General features: G+C 48.5%; 1 protein-coding gene across 7 annotated transcripts in view; it reads left to right on the forward strand.

The window, feature by feature from the left end:
* Positions 1–19,233, forward strand: part of NT5C2 (5'-nucleotidase, cytosolic II) — a 147,080-nt gene extending 127,847 nt beyond the window's left edge. For all 7 annotated transcript variants that reach the window (XM_055119545.1, XM_055119547.1, XM_055119546.1 and 4 more), the window contains 11 exons: positions 223–316; positions 1,462–1,515; positions 11,304–11,387; positions 12,797–12,838; positions 14,067–14,174; positions 14,437–14,503; positions 15,605–15,775; positions 17,106–17,157; positions 17,248–17,308; positions 17,426–17,602; positions 17,954–19,233. In XM_055119545.1, coding sequence (XP_054975520.1) covers positions 223–316; positions 1,462–1,515; positions 11,304–11,387; positions 12,797–12,838; positions 14,067–14,174; positions 14,437–14,503; positions 15,605–15,775; positions 17,106–17,157; positions 17,248–17,308; positions 17,426–17,602; positions 17,954–18,190 — 1,147 coding nt within the window. In that variant the 3' untranslated portion in view covers positions 18,191–19,233. The remainder of the gene's footprint in view (positions 1–222; positions 317–1,461; positions 1,516–11,303; positions 11,388–12,796; positions 12,839–14,066; positions 14,175–14,436; positions 14,504–15,604; positions 15,776–17,105; positions 17,158–17,247; positions 17,309–17,425; positions 17,603–17,953) is intronic.

A 19,233-nucleotide genomic window follows, 5' to 3' on the forward strand; every position in this document is an offset into this window, starting at 1 on the left:
GTCTAGTTTTCTCTAATGGGTCCTTGTCTACAGTTGTGTGCAGCTGGACACGGGAGTCATCTCTGGAGGTCACATGGATTGGCAGCCGCAGTAATGGGTGTTGTTTATTAGCTGCAGCCTTTATCCATGTGGTAATGGTGGGAGTTCTGGGCACCCTGGGGCAGTGCTTGGTTCTCCCGTTTCTCCTGGGCTCCCTGTCATGTTGTTTCCATCTCTTTCTAGCTGTGAGACAGGATTCAAAGACGGGGACCTCTTCATGTCTTACCGAAGCATGTTCCAGGACGTGAGAGACGCCGTTGACTGGGTGCATTACAAGGTAGCCGGGAGCTGCCGCTTCCCTTGCTCGTCGGCAGCTGCTCCCTGTGACGCTCAGCCCTAGCAGTGCTCCAGGGCAGCTGCCATGTGGGTCTGGAGTCCCAACACAGGACCCCACACCTGCCACGCATGTGCACCACCCTGCTGTGGCACCTCCCTGGCTGTGGCACCTCCCTGGCTCTGGCTGTTTTATGATTGAAAAAGAACTTTCTTTCGCGGGGGCCGGAGTTATAGTACAGCAGGCAGGGCGTTTGCCTTGCACACGGCCGTCCTGAGTTCAATCCCCGGCATCCCCGCTGGTCCCCCAAGCACCGCCAGGAGTGATTCCTGAGTGCAGAGCCAGGAGTAGCCCCTGAGCACTGCTGGGTGTGACCCAAAAAAGAACTTTCCTTGGGGTTGGAGGGAGTCATTTGGGCCAGGGCGTGCCCCTGGCTGTCTGCTCAGGGGTCATTCTTCTTGGTGCCCAAAAGACATGTGGGGTGCTGGGGGCCAAACCCAGGTGACTGTGTGCAAGGCCCAGTCGTCTCACCCGCTGTCCTATCTCTGGCCCCCTGACATTAACTTTCTAAAGTACAAATAGAGCAGAATTTTTCCTCTCCTACCAAAAGGAAACATGGATTTCCCCCCTCAAGGATGTTGTTCTTGGCTTTGGTTTTCTTCCTTCTACAAGGAAATGTTCGTCTGCCTCAGTGGCGGTGCTGGGCTCCTGCTTTCTGTGTGCGTGTCCCCCAACTTAATCTAGAGTGATTTTTCAGTATTAAGAATGTACTTACCAGATCCTTTGAGGATGACCATGGTCCACTTGGGGGAGGTTTGGCCCACACCCGGGGGTGCTCAGGACGCAGTGCTGCCCCTGAGTGTGTGTGGCGCTAGGGCTGAGTGCACCGGGGCAAGCACCTCCCCTCGGGTGTCTCGGGCTCTGACGTCTAGTTTCTAGCAGAAAGAGTTTCCCTTGCCGAATCTGTGTTTGGGACAGCGAGAGTTCACCAGATCGTGCTTGCTGCCTCGTGGAGACCCCCTTTAGCCTGTTCACTCTTCCAGTCTGGTCAATACTTAGAATGCACGTGGGCTGATAGAGTAGACACAGTTTTTCTTAGAACTTTTTAAAAACTCACTTTGCTTTTTCCTGATTTCCTTATCCTCTAGGGCTCTCTTAAGGAAAAGACGGTTGAAAATCTTGAGAAGTATGTAGTCAAAGATGTAAGTATTAAAGAGGAACACAGATCTATGTTTTTATCTAACAGGAAAATGAGTGATATGCCTATTTATAATAAATGAAAAAAGGAAAATATTTCGGGGACTGGGGTGATAGCACAGCAGATAGGGCGTTTGCCTTGCATGCGGCCGACCCAGGTTCGATTCCCAGCATCCCATATGGTCCCCTGAGAACCGCCAGGAGTAATTCCTGAGCACAGAACCAGGAGTAACTCCTGTGCGTCACTGGGTGTGACCCGAAAAGCAAAAAGAGAAAAAAAAAACTTAAAAAAATGGAAAATATTTCCATACCCTGGATCTTATGTACTAGGTATGATCACCAGGAGACTTCAGACAGATCAGCAGTCTGGCAGCTTTTTCTGTTTGTTGATAAGCCCAAAGACCTAGGTTTCATTTGTCTTTTTGGCTCTAATTATGATAATAGACACAGTGGTCCCTCTGAACAGATAAGCCAGGATAAATGATTGTCACCCTATCTAATCAAGTGTTTAACCCTGACTAAGGCATTGTAACTTGTCAAAATTCATACAGTAAGAATCACACCTAAACCTATTCCAAATAACCACCGTGCTGAATCGTCTAAAGATTCACAATCATTATCACGAAATCCCGTTGATCATCGATTTCTTGAGCGAGCTCAGAAACCTATCCCTGAGATTTTAGAAGCCTCTCTCCACTCGGCCTTCCCAACAGAGCCGCATTGGAGGCTCTTTCAGGGTCAGAGGAATGAGATATATCTTGTTATACTGGCTTTAGCTTATGAATACAACATAGGAAGCTTGCAAGGCTGACCTGTGTGGGCAGGAACTCTTAGTAGCTTGCAAGTTTCTCCCAGAGGAAGAAGTAGGTTATAAAATATCGAGTGGCCGTGCTTCTGGGAGCTCGCTTTTAAGTTTCGGGATATTGGCCGTTGATGGGATTACACACACCTGGGTTCCTCTGCCTGTACCTTCATGCGTGAGGCCTGTCCGAATGTGTGGAGAGGGGCCTTGAGCATGGCTGTGGCTAGGTTCTGGTGGTTTTCGGCCACCAGGAGCTCTGCTCGGGGTGGGGAGGGAAGCTGGAGCCCATCCCCTCTGAGGGGCCGGGGGAAGACAGCCAGGCGTGCGGGCAAGAGACTTTCTGCTGTCTAAAGATTGTCTGTGATTAATTCACATGCCTTATCAGCAAGAAAATGTTAAAGTACCTTTAAAAGACATGAGTGGAAAACCTTATATTTTAGAAATCCAATTAATATTATTGTTCTAATGTTGATTTTGATATAGTTTGTTTATATTATACTAATAATGTACTAATTTTGTACTAAAGTTGATTTTGATATAATCTTATTATACTAAAGTTGATATTAATTCTGTTTATATAAGATGATAATATTAAGAAAAGCTGGATGAAGAGTGTATGGGGACATGTCGACAAATTTCACAGCTTTTTGCAAGTCTGAAATTATTTTAAAGTAAAAAAATAACACATGTGCATATACACCCAGGCTTAAGCTACTTCTTTCCTCTCCCACCAAAGAAAGGCAGATAAATGTAATATTGTCTCAAAAGTTTCTTGGTACAAGATTCCTTGTTGTGAGAATTTCTGCCGGATTCCTACCTGTACCCTTGTTAGTTAAAGAAGCACTGAGGGGCTCAGGAGAGCTCTAGGAGAATTTGAGTGAAGGGAACATATTTCCTGGGAGAATTTCCTCATTTTTCTTCAGGTGGGTGGAGGCATTTCTAGGTTGCATCATGCCCGTGTCCTTGTATCATGCACTGATGTAGGGGTGGGGCACTTCTCAAGCAGTGCCCAGCAAGACCAAGCCAGTTGGGTTGCACAGCTCAACGCCAGGTCCCACCATGCTTGGGGACCGGCTCCCAGGATACACCCTGGGCCTCACACCTCCACGAAGCCTCCTGAGCCCTGTCTCCCCAGCCCCTCCTCAGAGCACTGCCGGCAGGGAGGGCTCGTGGGGAAGCAGGTCTAGTCGGCCCCAGGGCTCTGGCTGCCGGCGATGGAGACTTTGGTATCTCACACACTCGACTCACGAACTCCGGAGCTGAGGACTTTGAGCCCTGGAAAATCAGGAGAAGCTAAGGGACTCGTGCTCATGCACCATGAATACGATACAGATTCATGTTTGACCTGCACTTACATCTCTTTTCTCTCTGCGCTTTTTTTGTGCCGCACCCAGTGGTGCCGAGAGCTAGTCCCAGTTGGTGCTCACAGACCAGGCGGTACTGGGGATTGAACCCAGGGCCCCTGCGTGCAAAGCTTGGGCTCCAGTCCTTTGAGCTATCTCCCTGGCCCCAGTAGTGTTATCTTTTATATTACAAAGTCTGTGTTAATCGCGTTGTCGCAGTTTCCCTTTGCCAGCAAAGAGAGACGACACCGGTTGAGGGTCCTTCTGCAGCAGTTTATTGGAGATCTCCACACTTACACAAATGGGGGAGGAAGGCCCCGACCCTCAGAGCGATACCCTTTTTATAGAGAAGACCCCTCACTTCTGACGTGTTGCTCGCCAGTTGGCTGCCTTCCAATCACCCCATGGGGGGCGATGCCAGGGCCCGCGCTCTGGAGGTTATTTATTACCTAGGGCAGCCGGAGTCGGCGCCATCTTTACTTTGTTTTACCACCTAGGGCAGCCGGATGTCGGCGCCATCTTTGCTCCATGTGCTCTGGCTCCCTACAACTCCCCCTTATCTCTTTACTAAGGAGCCGGTCTCTGCGAGAAAGGGGGCGACGGACACCACTGCCTGTAAAAATATCAGGGACTGAGGTGGCCTCAACGGGTCCCTCTTCAGGATCCGATGAGGCTCCTCCTGTCCCGCCGTCCGCTTTTCCAGGCAGGGCAAAATTTCGACGGGCGGCCCTATGCAAGCGGCTCGTCGCCCTGGGTCAGGGAGGAGAGAGACCCAGTGCAGTACCATCTAGTCTGACACACTTCCCTGAGACCATTGCTGGTGCACCCAAACTCGTGCAATGGATCCACAGATCCCGAGTGTGCAGGGGCTACACTCAGCATAAAAAAAAGCACGGAGCAGCTTGATTTAAAGCGGCGATGCCTCCGGCGGGGGAACAGACCACCTAGGCTGAGCAACCATTGGGACTAAACGATCTAAAAAGACTAGGCATCATCACCTACGCCAGCTTACACTCTGCCAAGATTCAGTCAAAAACAAGGCACGGTCTTATACGCAATCAAAAAACAAGGCACGGTATTATACGCAATCAAAAACAAGGCACAGTATTATGCAGGATAGGCTATTGTACAAAATTCATGCAAACTCTTCTTCTGGATAGGCTTGTACCAGTCGGTGATAGTACACTTCCACCTTGCGTGAGGTCACGGCATTCACCTGATCTTTAATAAACTGAGTTAGGCGTTGGAATGCCCAAGGACCAAAAGAGATTCCGGGTCTTTTGTTTTCTTGAATCTGCACATCTTAAGAGCCTCCTTCCCAGAGACTCTGTTAAATCTCAATTTTCATTGCCAAGGGCCTTTTCCTATCTACCTGTCTACATCATATTCCCCCCTAGAGATTTCACCACCTTAAATCTTTAAGGGGAAAATGGTCGGTGATCCATCTTCTGAAGCTGCTTCATGCTGACAGATGGGCGCAGACTCTGCCTATGTAAGGGGTGAAACCTCATGCTACCTTAGTTTTAGTGGGCCCCAGGCAATGAACTGGTTGGGATCCTGAAGTTATCTGAAAGAAAAGATCAGATCAATTAGACTGAGGGATGGCACTTTGAAATGATTAGACCCTGGAGATGTGGAAGGTCCTTTCTGACCTAGTAAGGACAAAATAGTTTGCTGTCTTAGAAAACATAAGAGTTAAAGCAACAGAAATCAAAGCAACGTAATGCCATACCCATTTCTATTATAAATACAATGAAAAAGGAATAACTGCTTCACCCATGGTTGATAGAAAATGACTTCTCATGTCCAGATTTTTCTAGTGGCATAGAAACACCAAGCTACTTCTCAGACTGGAAAAGCTATCCATCCACTAAAGCTATCAATTGGAAGCAGTAGATGTTCGTATCTTGAATATATGAGCGTTTGATCATTTGCATGTCAATCTGCCAATCCTTTCCTCGGCAAGTTCCTTGAAGTTACAAGTGTTAGGAAAGGAGGCCCACAATTCATTAATGAAACAGAAAGCACAGTTCTGAGTTCCTTCCCATGAAAGATGGCTTTCACTTGTGTTGGAAGCTTAGTGTAACCCTTTATCAATTTCCTTTTGAAAACCTTGTTCCAATGCCTATTGTTCCTCTTTTGCAGAGTATCTTAGATGAGTATTCTCTGGATGGGGTATTAATCCCATGATGGAACGAGAATTAAGAGCTGTTAAAATTCTAGTTCTCTCCAAATGACTGTGTTCATAGAACTAAAAGTGAATACTTAGAACCAGTTTAAATGTCCACACTTGGCACTGTAGCCAATTGACAGGTTGGGGGAAAGCATTAATTCTGCACTTTGAGCTGAGGTTCCCCCCACTAAAGCTCTGGCTTCCAATACCCTGGTCAGACTAGTGACAGCATGTTCAACATTGGGTCCCAAAGACTAGGCTGCTTACTTTACAGTCAGCAAAACACATTATACCTGAATTACCCAAAAGGGATACCTTTTAGATCCAGATTAGAATACATTTACTAGATTACTCTGTAGAATTTGAATCTGATTCTTTAAAAAGCAAGTTACAGAAACATGGTTTTCTCTCCACCTTCATTTTAAAATTTGCCTGATGGCTTAACAAATCTGACTTGTTCTTTTGCATAAATACAGCAAGATTGGAGAACTCTCCATTTGGGGTACCCCATTATTTACTGAGAAGTCCTGGGGGTTGGCTAAAGACAGGAGGCATACCAATAACGGCATTAATCTTATGTGGCACGTCAGAGTTACCCAGGCCTGGCCATAAATGTCCCACGATGAACTGGATGGCTTCAGGTCTTCAGGTTGAACTGGAGGTGACCTTGAGCCTCATTTGCCATAGAGGCATCCTGGCAGAAAGGAGTCCCTCCCCTCCCTTCTTCAGGGCTGGGAGAGATCCTAGTTTCCAGGGTTTTTCTTGATGCTGAGAGTAGGCCAGGCCATGTCAGTCACATAGATTTCCGGATTCCTCATTCTCCATAGCAGTGATGATTTCCATTCTTTCCTTGAGCCGGCCTGCCTCTAGGGTCTCCCTGAGGTTTGTAGGGTACTTGAAACAGTACCTGTTAAATACATGCTCCTGTCATTTAGACCAATCCCTTGACTCTTTCCCTGAAAGAGGGCTTTGGGGTCTCATAACTGATTTTCCTGTCTGCGTGAGGGGTAGACCCTATTACAGAGAGGAAAGACTTTTATCTGGATTTATGCAAACCAACATAGTGCCATGAAGCATCAAAAACATACTGAAGGTACAAAAGAAGAGAAAAGCAAACATTTCACTTTACTCACAGTGAGATGCAACACACCCATTTGTTGTGGGTCCTAGTCAAAGAAGCTAAAATCTGTAGAGGAAAAGTGTACAATTTACATCATGTTTAACCCATTCAATTCCATGTTGAAAACCTTGACTTCCCATTAATAAGAGCACTGTACTGGGAGTCCAGTGTACAATTAAACATGTCTAATTCATTTAATCCCATTAAAAAAAAAAACACTTGATTTTCCACAACTTTTGAAGAATTCAATAATCTAAGAGCACTGTAACAGGAGTTCCAGACAATCCATCCAATATCTTTTCCATAGATCCTACCAAAAACATACTAGAACAATTCTGCATGTGATTTAAAGAGTTTCTTAAAACAGTGATCAGTTTCTTTCCTTTTTCCAACTGATGATATCTGCATCCATTATCTTTCTGACTTAAGACATACATCTATATTCTTTATAGTCCCACAAGTCTAAACTCTTATTTTTACTGAACTTAGTACAACATGATCTTCCAAGTTTGGGCACAAATTACCAATCATTTCATTTAACATGACAAAACTACTTTCAGTGTTATTTCAAAAGCATTAGGTCAGTTCTATAGATATTCAACAAATTTAAAGATGCTCACAACTAAAGTTCTTACAACATATTCATTGGGCAAAGGTTCACTCCACATAGAAATTAACCAGGAGACATCTTAGAATTCTGATTTCTAGGAAAACACAAATATAAAGATTAAAACACTCATAGATTACCGTAAAACATTAAGGATCTCACACTTGCATACAAAGTTCTCTCGGTTCAGGATAAGGTTGGTACCGTAAAACCCAGACTAAACCCTCAGGCCAATTCGGCCTGTTCTTTCTTCCTCAGATTTCCTTGTGACTTCCAGCTGAGGTCTGTTTGAGGTGGTTTGGGGTCTTTATCAGGAAAATGAAGTTTACTCCAGATGAAGCCAAGCCATAGCAGGACCCAGAGTACATAGTAGGTGTTATCTGTTAAAATATAAGCATAGACTTTTCCTCCTACAAGGGGTTTCACACTATTTCTTTTTTTTGTGTGTTTGTCAGATTTTAATGCGAACATAAGAATCAATTGTTTTCCCAGACCCTTTCTCATTCACAAAGTTGCAAGAACCAGATACCTGGAAGAGTTAAGAAACCCGATTAGCAAGTCTTATTTGCTGGGCAAACCTGTAATTAGAATTCATTGTTGAGGGAGGGTCTGCATATCCAGTCCGACTGAGGCAGAGCCTGCTGAGCTGGAAAAGCAGGGGGATGGGTAGACCCAGGGAAAATCTTAAAAAAAAATCTCTCAAACTGACATCTAAGATTAACCCTTCATTACCCTGAGCTAAGTAGCTTTAAAAAGTTTTGTTACCGGAAATCTCAGAGATCTAATAAAACACAGGTACGATAAGTTTTTCAACCAATATTGCAACTCTAGAAAATAATATTTTAAACCTAAGCATTACTCTTTGAGCCTGTTTTCATATATCAGTTATTTCGTGGTCGCCACATTCTGATTAGAAATCTTTCTTTAAACCTGATCTAACAAGTTCCAAAGATACCTAAATCTTTTAAATTGCTGGACTACATATCACTCTGACTCCCTTGATTTTGTTTGCTCAGTTCTAAGAATTAATGACTTCAAACTAGCTCTAACACTCGAGTGTTCCACAGACAGACAGACAGACAGACGGACAGTCAGACAGACAGACAGACAATGAACTGACTAAAAAACACCACTACACATGCACACATTTGCAGTTGATCGATCGATCTGACCCTTCAAAAACGGCAGGGAGAAAAACTGATAGACAGAGAAAGGAAAGAGCAGTCCCCAGGGCAAATTGAGCCCTGTCGGCCGATTGGGAACATTGCTCCCCGTTTCTCTGTCTGACCAGCCAGTTTCCTGCTTGTTAAAAACGGGTCAAGAAAGCGCTTTTGTTGATACAAGCCGGCAAAACTATGACCAAGTTGTTGAAACCTAAGTTGTCAGATGTTACAATTTTAAGATCAAGACTACTTCTGAGGTGGATAGACCACCTTAGAGACACTCTTTTTCATTCCTGATATTATTAAACACTCAACCACATGATCTTGCATTTTCCTGACTTCTCTGCTGATAATAATAAGCATAACTAAGAGAAATATAATGAGACAAATATACACACACGCTAAAGGCACTCGCGCAAATCACACTCCTGCACTCATTCGGACCGGTCCTCTTTCATTCCGGTGCGCACCCAACGCAGTACATTCACACAGAAATTCTTAAACCTGCTAGTCTCATCTGCTTATGTAGTTCAGCAGAAAGTAACGATGTTTGGGATGCATGGGCTCCTTCCGTCCCCCGTGCGTACGGCGGGGGCGGGGGAGCCGAGGGTACGGGGCGCGGTAAGTGCGCTCTGCTGCTTCGGTTTCGATTACAGAGGTCAGGGGGGCGATAGCGTGCCGCTTCGTAGCGGTGTGCCGCTTTGTAGCGTGCCGCTTCCTGGTCTAGAATTTGCTCTTCTTCAGAGCTCGAAAGGGAGTCTTCTGAAGAGCTCTCTTTGGGTTTCAGGCTGGCTGCAGCCATATCCCCCCAGGGATAGATTTTCCTTGGCCCACCCGGCCTAGAGCAAGTTGTGTAAACTGTGGGGGGAGGTGTGGCCTTCTCCTCTCCCGCCTCATTCTCGCCCTCTCCGGGCGGTCTTTTTTCCTTTGTTGCAAGTACGCAAACTGTGGGGGGAGGTGTGGCCTCCTCCTCTCCCGTCTCATTCTCGCCCCCTCCGGGCGGTCCTTTTTCCTTTGTTACAAATGCGAGGGGTGAGGACTTTCCCCTCCCCCTTCCCTCGCCCTTGCCTCTATCATCGGGCAATTTTTTTTTTTTTTTTTTTTTTTTTTTTTTCTTAATCCCGGGTACCCTTTCATGCGCGCTTAATCTTTCCGACCGCTCGGTTTCTGACAGACTATCCTGGACCTTTTCTAAAATTTGCCGAGTCTCACTGACGACCAGGGAACAAGCCTCATCCTCTAAACAGTTTTTGACCATCTTCCATATAGCCTTAGTGCCATTTCTTAACGTGCCCTTCTTATGTTCTGCATCTAGGTCCTTCCCTAGCTTGTTCCAACAACGGAGGGTAAGGGACCCGGAGACCGCATACCATGGAGCAACACGGTCTACTTCCTTAACAAAACTGTGCAGTGTCCGGCGGGCAATACGAATGTCCCTCTGACGGAGGAGATCGTTAAGCGTCTCCTGCACAGATTGCACGGTCCCCATGATGGTTGGGACCGTATTCCCGAGCCCTCAGTCCGCCAAGCACGGCTGCTTATCTACGTCAGGCTGACGTGCGGCGGCAGCGTCCCAACAGCAGAAGCAGAACAAAAGCACAATACTCAGAAAGAGGACAAGGAATGCTGCCACCCCCTAGGTCTCAGGCATACCTCTGGCAACGAAATCAGGCCGTAGTCTGCCTCTCCGAGCCACCCCTCGGTTTCTGACAGACTTATAGTCTGCCTCTCCGAGTCACCCCTCGGTTTCTGACAGACTTGTAGTCTGCCTCTCCGAGTCACCCCTCGGTTTCTGACAGACTTATAGTCTGCCTCTCCGAGTCACCCCTCGGTTTCTGACAGACTTGTAGTCTGCCTCTCCGAGTCACCCCTCGGTTTCTGACAGACTTATAGTCTGCCTCTCCGAGGCACCCCTCGGTTTCTGACAGACTTATAGTCTGCCTCTCCGAGGCATCCCGTGCTGCAGTTCTGAACCCTCCCTTCGGAACGAAGGGGCCTTCCCCAAGGTGCGAATGAAACTTACCCGGCGTCCCGGGTTTCGGCACCAGTTGTTAATCGCGTTGTCGCAGTTTCCCTTTGCCAGCAAAGAGAGACGACACCGGTTGAGGGTCCTTCTGCAGCAGTTTATTGGAGATCTCCACACTTACACAAATGGGGGAGGAAGGCCCCGACCCTCAGAGCGATACCCTTTTTATAGAGAAGACCCCTCACTTCTGACGTGTTGCTCGCCAGTTGGCTGCCTTCCAATCACCCCATGGGGGGCGATGCCAGGGCCCGCGCTCTGGAGGTTATTTATTACCTAGGGCAGCCGGAGTCGGCGCCATCTTTACTTTGTTTTACCACCTAGGGCAGCCGGATGTCGGCGCCATCTTTGCTCCATGTGCTCTGGCTCCCTACAAGTCTGAAACCAAACAAGCATCGCAACCCTGAGGGCTTCCCTGCCTCTCTCCCAGTGGACATCAGTCCAGCGTTCCGATCTGCGGGCAGTGTCGGGGGAGCGGTTACACTGTAACGTAGTCACTCCGCTGTTTATGGCGAAGTACTTGTGCTGGAGCGTCTTACTCACCGTAATAATTATGTTTCAGGGAAAGCTGCCTTTGCTTCTGAGCCGCATGAAGGAAGTCGGGAAGGTATTTCTTGCCACCAACAGTGATTATAAGTATACAGATGTAAGTGCTTGCTCTTGATGTCTGTTTATTTGTGTAGGGGAAATAGTTTTGTCTTTTGAGGCGTTAATGAGAAGGGGAGTTGTTTATTGAGGAGAGGATCGGAGGGGAGGGGAGCAGCTTCATTTTGCCGTTTCAGAGTGAAAAGAAAAGCAGCAAATAATGGAGGATAAAGATGACACCAGAGTAATCATCATAGCATCCTGAAGATAGATATTTTTAATTCTGGGATCACAGTTGGCGCAGTGGTGCAGGGGCTTTGATTCTCCGCCATGGAGACCGGCCGCCTTTGATCTCTGAAACGTGGTCATGCCGCGGGTGTAGCATAGAGAGAAGCTGATTCTTAACCTCACTTTACTTTAGTTAAAAGAGTTAACAGGACTTTTGTTAAATGCATTAACAAGTTTAGAGTACTAGCCAGAAGCTTGGCAGTCTCTCCCTCCCACCCTCCCACCCTCCCTCCCTCTCTTCCTTCCTTTCTCTCTTTCCTTCTTTCTTCCTTTCTTTCCTTCCTTTCTTTTTGGGTCACACCCAGGGCAATGCTCATGGGCTACTCCTGGCTCTGCACTCAGGAATTACTCCTTGTGGTGCTCTGGGGACTCTATGGGATGCTGGGGATCGGAATCGGGTTAGCCCCGTGCATGGCGAATGCCCTCCCCACTGTACTACCGCTCTGGCCCCTCTCTGCTTTTCCGTATTAAAATCTCGATCTAGAAATCCATTATTTGGAGTCAGTCAGCCATTTGGTTGGGGTACGGTATGGGAGGGGGTCAGGGGATTTGGGCCATCCCTGGCCATCCTCAGGGGGCTTTCCCTGTTCAGGGTCACTCCTGATGAGCTCGGGCCAGTATGTGTTGCTGGGGATTTGAACTGGGGTGGGCCCCAGGCAAGGCGAGCGCCTGAATTCCTGGTTTGTTTCTGGCCTCCAAAGCGTCTTATGAAGCCTTGACTGACCTGGTCTGGACCTGCAGTGGAACCGAGGCACTCAGCTCTTCCATAGGACTTGTCAGGTTCCTCGAGAGTTAAATAGGGACATATGGATAAATCCAATGCAAAAATATCTTTTAACTTGCTTTTGGGCCCACACCCAGCAGTGCTCAGGGTCTTGTACCGTCTGTGCTCAGGAGTTACTCCTGGTGGTGCCCAGGCATCGGGTTGGCCACATGCAGGGCACACCTTGTCCTGGACTATTTCTGTCCCCAGCTGTCTTCTCGAAGCCTGTCCTCTGGGAGTGCAGGAATGATTGTTAATTAGGATGAAGCATGACCTTCTGACATGATTTCATAAACTTTAGAAAATATAAAGAGTATGGTTTTGAAACAGACATTTTACAAAAAAAGAAAACCTTCTTTAGATGTTACATGTCTTTTGCAAATATATGGACCTTAACGTTGTTGTTTTTTTTCCTCCAGAAAATTATGACTTACCTGTTTGATTTTCCACACGGCCCCAAGGTACTACACATAACGTAATAAACCATTGCTTTAATAATGTTGAATACACTTAAATTATCCTGGAATATTGAGGGTAAGAAACAGGTCAGGAACCATATAGAAATCTTTGTTAAAATTAGAAGTAAATCAGGAGTCAGTAGCAATCTGGATACTGAGTCCACAGACAGGAGGGTGATACTCATTCAGCATTTAGTAAGATGGGTCTAGAATAACTTTAGGACCAAGAAAGTCTAAGCAGAACTGTTATACTTATGTGGCAAAGAGATTTTTGGGTTGAGGAAGATACCTCACTAAAACAGAAAATGAGTAGGTTCTTGACAATATCTGTAGTCTGCTGTTAACTGTTGCTGAGTTTTGCGTTGAGAAGAGTCAGCATTTATTTTTCGAGGATCTTCACAGCTGCAGTGTGGCTGCACCTGGCGTTAGTCTCTGAGACAGTTACATCCCTGGGAAGTTCAGTTCTGTCCCTCGGAACAAACCCCAGAAATCCTGCTCGGAGCTCACCCAGAAGCACCGTGCAAAGCTCTTCAGCATGACCTTAAAAAACGAATGCCTAACTAGACATTAGTTAGGCAGAGAGAGGTGTGGGCCGTGTTTCACATAGGGCCGTTGTGCTGAGGACACACCCAGTCTGGTTTCCCGCTAGGACAAACACGATCCTCCTGGCCGTTCTCGTTGGTGTGCAGCCCCTTCCTCGATGGGTCTCCCGAGTGTAGGTTTGCATCTTTCCCCGGCCCATTTCAAAGTGTGAGCTTTCATATTTCTGCGTCACACCTGGCAATGCTCAGGGGTTACACTCTGGTGTAATTCCTGATTTTGCACTCCGGAATTACTCCTGGCAGTGCTCAGGGGACTATATGGGATGCTGGGGATGGGACCTGGGCCGGCCGTGTGCAGGGCAAACCCCTCCCCGCTGTACTGTCTCTAGATCCAAGCTTTCATATTTTAAATCGCAGTGAGGCTAATAATGGATGGAAGCAAATGATTTTCAGCTAATAAATAGATGTTCAATGTGGGGTTTACTAGTTGTCGACTTAAATTTTCACCGATAGACGTTGTTAAATGTAGGGTTTAGTTGTTATTGTTTTATTTATGGTTTATTTATAAGGTAGCGTGTTTTAGATAAAATGGTGAGATCTTTGGCTACACTTAGTAGTATTTCTATGTTCATTGCATCTGAATGAGATGGACTCTGAGTGATGTTTGCCTTTTGCTGGTTCCCCGTCAGCCCGGGAGCTCCCATCGGCCGTGGCAGTCCTACTTTGACCTGATCCTGGTGGATGCACGGAAACCACTCTTTTTCGGAGAGGGCACGGTGCTGCGGCAGGTGGACACTGTAAGTCAGAGGGGCGGCGTCTGCAGGACACTGCCCACCAGGCTTCTCCCTCCCCCGCTCCCACTCTCCTGGGAAAACAGGCGTTTCTGACTTCTTGGCCACGTCTTTCCTTGGAAATTAATCCAAGTTCTGGTCTGTGTATCTGCACCCAGTTTAAAAGAGTGAGAACTCAAAGTTGCTGTGCATTTGGCTGCCTAGTCAGCCCTTTGGGTGGAGATCGTGAGAGAATGACACATACAAAGACCATCATTTCTTCCCCCAGAAAACTGGCAAGTTGAAAATTGGTACCTATACAGGCCCCTTACAGCACGGCATCGTCTACTCGGGAGGTGAGTCCTAGACTTTCCTTTATTCTTTACGTTTTTGCATTTTTCATTTGTTCATTGGTTTGGGGCTCAGGGGGCCCGGGAGCCGCTGTTTGGTGGCTCTCGTCTGAGGGCCTCCAGGACAGCACCCGGCAGTGCCGGAATCCGGCTGGGCTGGTTGCACGACGACCTCAACCCCTGTACTGTTTCTCCGCCCCCAGGCTTCCCTGTATTTGGTATAAAAAGGCTTTGTTCTCCTGACACAGCGTGAGTGTATTCTTTGCTTATCTACTGAAGGCAAATATTTCGGTAGTTACTGATGCAGTAGGGAGAAGTGAATTTGAGGTGAGGGGAGCTGGAGTGTTAGTTCAGTGGGTCGGGCTCTTGCCTTGCACACATCTGACCTGGGTTCGATCTCCGGCATCGCATATGGTCACCTGGGCACCGCCAGGAATAATTCCTGAGTGCAGAGCCAGGAGTAACCCCTGAGCATCGCTGGGTGTGGCCCAAACACCAAAAAAGAGAGACGGTGACAGTATGTCCTGATGTTTTGTTTTGGTGCTGTCCAGACGGTGCTCAGGGGCCATATTGTACTAAGGGTTGACCTGGGGTTGGCTGCACGCAGCAGGTTCCCTGCCCCTTTACCGTATCTCTGGCCTCCAGTGTGTCCTAATGATTCATTGCTTTGGGCTGAAATGATTGTTTTCTTTTCAGCTACAGGATTCAGGGAGGAATTTGTGCCATCTTCTCTCTGGGTCCTGTGGAGACTCATTTTACATTTCTGTGTCGCCTCCAAAAGCCCCAGGTCCACCTGAAGAGGGCGCAGGAAAGAACACTTAATTTTTTACTTGAGGCTTTTTTCTCAGAGACTTGGAATCATTTGGGGGTGGCTCTCAAGAGGCCCAGAGGGTTCTTGAGGTGCCCCCGTGGGCACAGATGCACACTTTTTTGGAGCAGAAAACAGTTGAACACAGCCAGCCTGATGGCAGATCAGAAACGGTGGGGGTACTTGGAGGGTTGTAGATGCTCAGGTTGAAATGGGCACAGTTTGATGATGTGGCACTTGGAACATTGATCTTTACTGCAGAGGGATTTTGATTTTCACTGTCTGCCCCGTTGTTTCAGGTTCCTCTGATACCATCTGTGATCTGTTGGGAGCCAAGGGCAAGGACATTTTGTACATTGGAGACCACATTTTCGGGGACATTTTAAAATCAAAGAAACGGCAAGGCTGGCGAACTTTCCTGGTGATTCCTGAACTTGCACAGGAGCTGCACGTCTGGACTGACAAGAGCTGTAAGGAGCCGTTTTCTGCATGCGTGTTGGCAGAGTTTGAGGACCCGTCCTTTGTGCGGGGTGGGGGGGGGGATGAGGGGGGCAGGGGTATTGATGCCAGACTGCACCTGCTCATATAGCTCGCTAGTTAACTGAAGTCGAGGCTTGGTAGGAATAATGACAGTCTGTCTTGTTCACCTTCGTGAATCTCTGTGAAGTTGAGTATAGAATGGCACTACCCAGGGTTCAGTTACAGAAGCAGCTAAACTGAAAACTACCCCTTCTGCTGTGGCCCATTTTCTCCAGCCATGGCTGCTAAAGCCCCTTACCCGAGCTTGTAGCTCCTGTATGGACAGGATGGCCTTGATGGCCTTAAGTTTCATTACCTTCTGGTGCTTTTTGCAAATTGGGGTGGCGAGACCACCAAGTGGTGTTCAGGGGGTCCAGGTACCACTCCTGGCTATACTTGGCTGATTGGGCCAGGAATTCAATGCTGGGATCGGAGTGGGGGGTGCCAGGGAGGGGACCCAGGCCGGGATGCTCGGCTCCCGCCAGCCCTTCTCTGAGAAGTAGGGAATGGAGCCAGATCGCTCTCTCTGGGCAGAGACACAGTGCTCCGAGTACGGAGGGAGATCTCGCTACTGAAAGATGCTTTAACGTGGACGTTCTCTCGCCCGTCCTAGCCCGATCTGCCCCGTGTGATTAGTGCTCCCTGGCCCATGACTCGGACTCTGTACTAGCAGCGTGCTCCGGGCAGGGCCCTGAGACGCTCCCAGGCAGTGCTCGGGGGCCCGGGATGGAGTTGGGTTTGGCTGCCTGCACCCTAGCCCTTGTGCTGTCTCTCTGGCCCGCCTTTACCTTCGCCTTCTTCAAGTGTGAGGGATGAGGAACCTACCTCATCCCGGGGTGAGACGTAGCGAACGGTTGTCAGTTCTCCCAAAGGTAGTAAGGAAAGTGAGTGACAGAGGATAGGACTGACTTTTGGGGTGTGTGGGGGGGCCCAGCTAGAGAAAAGGTAGAACACGTAGAAAGCACGTGGCCTGCTGGCTGTTGCCATTACGTATGCTCTACTGGTTTAGGCATCTTGCTGATTTGGTTCTTATTTCTTGACCTCTGCCACTCTGGACAAGTCACCCGATTCTCAGTTTATCTGAAAATGGAACTTTAAGCGCGAGAACAGGGTGTGTGGGTTCAGAAGCAGCTCGTAGGCAGAGGAAAGGCAGGTTAAAGAGGACAGGGGCACGGACCTGCTGCAGACTGTCTCAGTGCACCCCCCGGCCCAGCAGCCGGGACAGACTGGGCACTTTTTATTTAATCCTAACATTTTCCTTTTCTTCCAAACCCTACACAGCGCTTTTTGAAGAACTTCAGAGCTTGGACATCTTCTTGGCTGAACTCTACAAGTAAGTTGCAATCTACGCTTCCTTCACTGTCTGCTGTCCGGGAACCCCGCAGCGGAACGGGGGCCGTTAATCACTTCCCTTTGTCTCCAGGCACCTCGACAGCAGCAGCAACGAGCGCCCAGACATCAGCTCCATTCAGAGACGCATCAAGGTACTTGAACGGGCTCGAGACGGTTTCACGCCTCACATCCTGGTTCCTTCAGAGCCTCTCCCAGAGCAGGGGTGCAGGCAGGGTTTGCTGGTGAGCTGAGGTTGCTTCTTGTTTCAGAAAGTGACGCACGACATGGACATGTGCTACGGCATGATGGGGAGCCTGTTCCGCAGTGGCTCCCGGCAGACGCTCTTCGCCAGCCAGGTGATGCGCTACGCCGACCTGTACGCGGCGTCCTTCATCAATCTGCTCTACTACCCGTTCAGCTACCTCTTCCGGGCCGCGCACGTCTTGGTGAGTGCAGGCAGCTGTGAGTGACGACCTCAGGCACTCTCAGGTGCGATGCTCAGGGCCAGAGTGATAGGACAGCGGCAGGGTGCTTGCCTGAATTCCATCCCTGGCACCCCGTATGGTCCCCTGGGTATCGCCGGGTATAATCCGAAACCAAAAAGGCTCCGTGTGTGACCAGTTCGTGGGGTGGCAGGAGTCGAATCGCTCGTTTCTAGTGCACACAGCCCCTGCGTCAGGTTAGCTGCTCTGTTTCAAGGCCGGGGTGACAGGCCAGGCCAGACAGCCCAAGTTCAGGGCGCGCTTAGGCCTCTGGCTTGGCGCTCCATGACCCCCTGACCTCTGACTCCGCCCTAGATGCCGCATGAGTCAACAGTGGAGCACACGCACGTGGACATCAACGAGATGGAGTCGCCGCTGGCCACCCGCAACCGCACGTCGGTGGATTTCAAGGACACCGACTACAAGAGGCACCAGTTGACACGGTCGATCAGCGAGATCAAACCTCCCAACCTCTTCCCACTGGCCCCCCAGGAAATCACTCACTGCCACGATGAAGATGACGATGAAGAGGAGGAAGAGGAAGAAGAGTAAAAGCCGAAAACCACCCCTGAGCACCCATTAAATAAGTTCTGGCAGGACTCGGGAGCAAAGGACGCCCCACTGGGGTTCTCGCCGGGGGCTGGTGCTCTGTCTAAGGGACATCTGGACATTTCCTGAGGACTCCGGCTGCTCTCGGCACTCGGAGATCCTTGTTTTAGTTCTGGCGCTGCACTCTGCAGACAGAAGATGAGGGTGCAGCCAGGCCGGGAGCCGCACCGGCCTGTCACTCTTTCGTTTCCTCATCGGTAGCTGACGGTGGATCGGGACACGCTGAGGGCGACGGTGGCAGAGGGGATCCCAGTGCTGTTACCTTAGAAACCGCTCTCCGCCGCGCCCCGAATTCTCGTGTCTCTCGGTGGAGAAGTGTAATGCTCCCGTGAGCGGACACGGTCTTCGTTTAAGGTCACGGTCCCCTCCACACGTCTCTGGCCTCGTGACTGGTCACAACGGCTCTGCAGAAGTGTCTCCTCTTCACTTTGGGACTGGTCTGGAATTGTCGGCAGTAGCTTCACCTGGAGACGTCTTCACTTCTACATTTCTCTTAGTAGCAAAAATGCTTGTTATACCAAAAACAAAAAAACAAAACAAAAGAGTCTGTCTTCTTAGCTGAGTCTCTAGAAGGAATTTCACTGCAAGGACAAAGGTGCAGCCCCGCCCCCGTCCGGCGCAGGCTGTGCTGTGCTTCCCGCTTCACCTCCTCCGGCCTCCCCAGGGCGCGTCACTGTTTCCAAACTTGAATATCAGAGAAAGGAAGCGCCAGAAGCCAAAACTTGCCTAAAGTCGAGGGCACAATCAGTGTGAATAAATTCACTTCAGACTCCCGAGTGAAATCGCTTCTTGTTTGAACAAGAATGTATCATTACTATATATACTTGCGGGTATATTATAATTGCCTCACCAGTTCCGTGAAAGTTGTTAAAACATTTTTAACGGTGGCGTACACATTTAACATCCTAGATTTCTTCTGTTCTTCCTGTCGTTCGTCAACATGAGAGGGTAGATTAGTTGCTCAATAAAGTATAACATTTCTAATA

Source organism: Sorex araneus, chromosome 11 (assembly GCF_027595985.1).
Source record: "Sorex araneus isolate mSorAra2 chromosome 11, mSorAra2.pri, whole genome shotgun sequence".
NCBI lineage: Eukaryota > Metazoa > Chordata > Mammalia > Eulipotyphla > Soricidae > Sorex > Sorex araneus.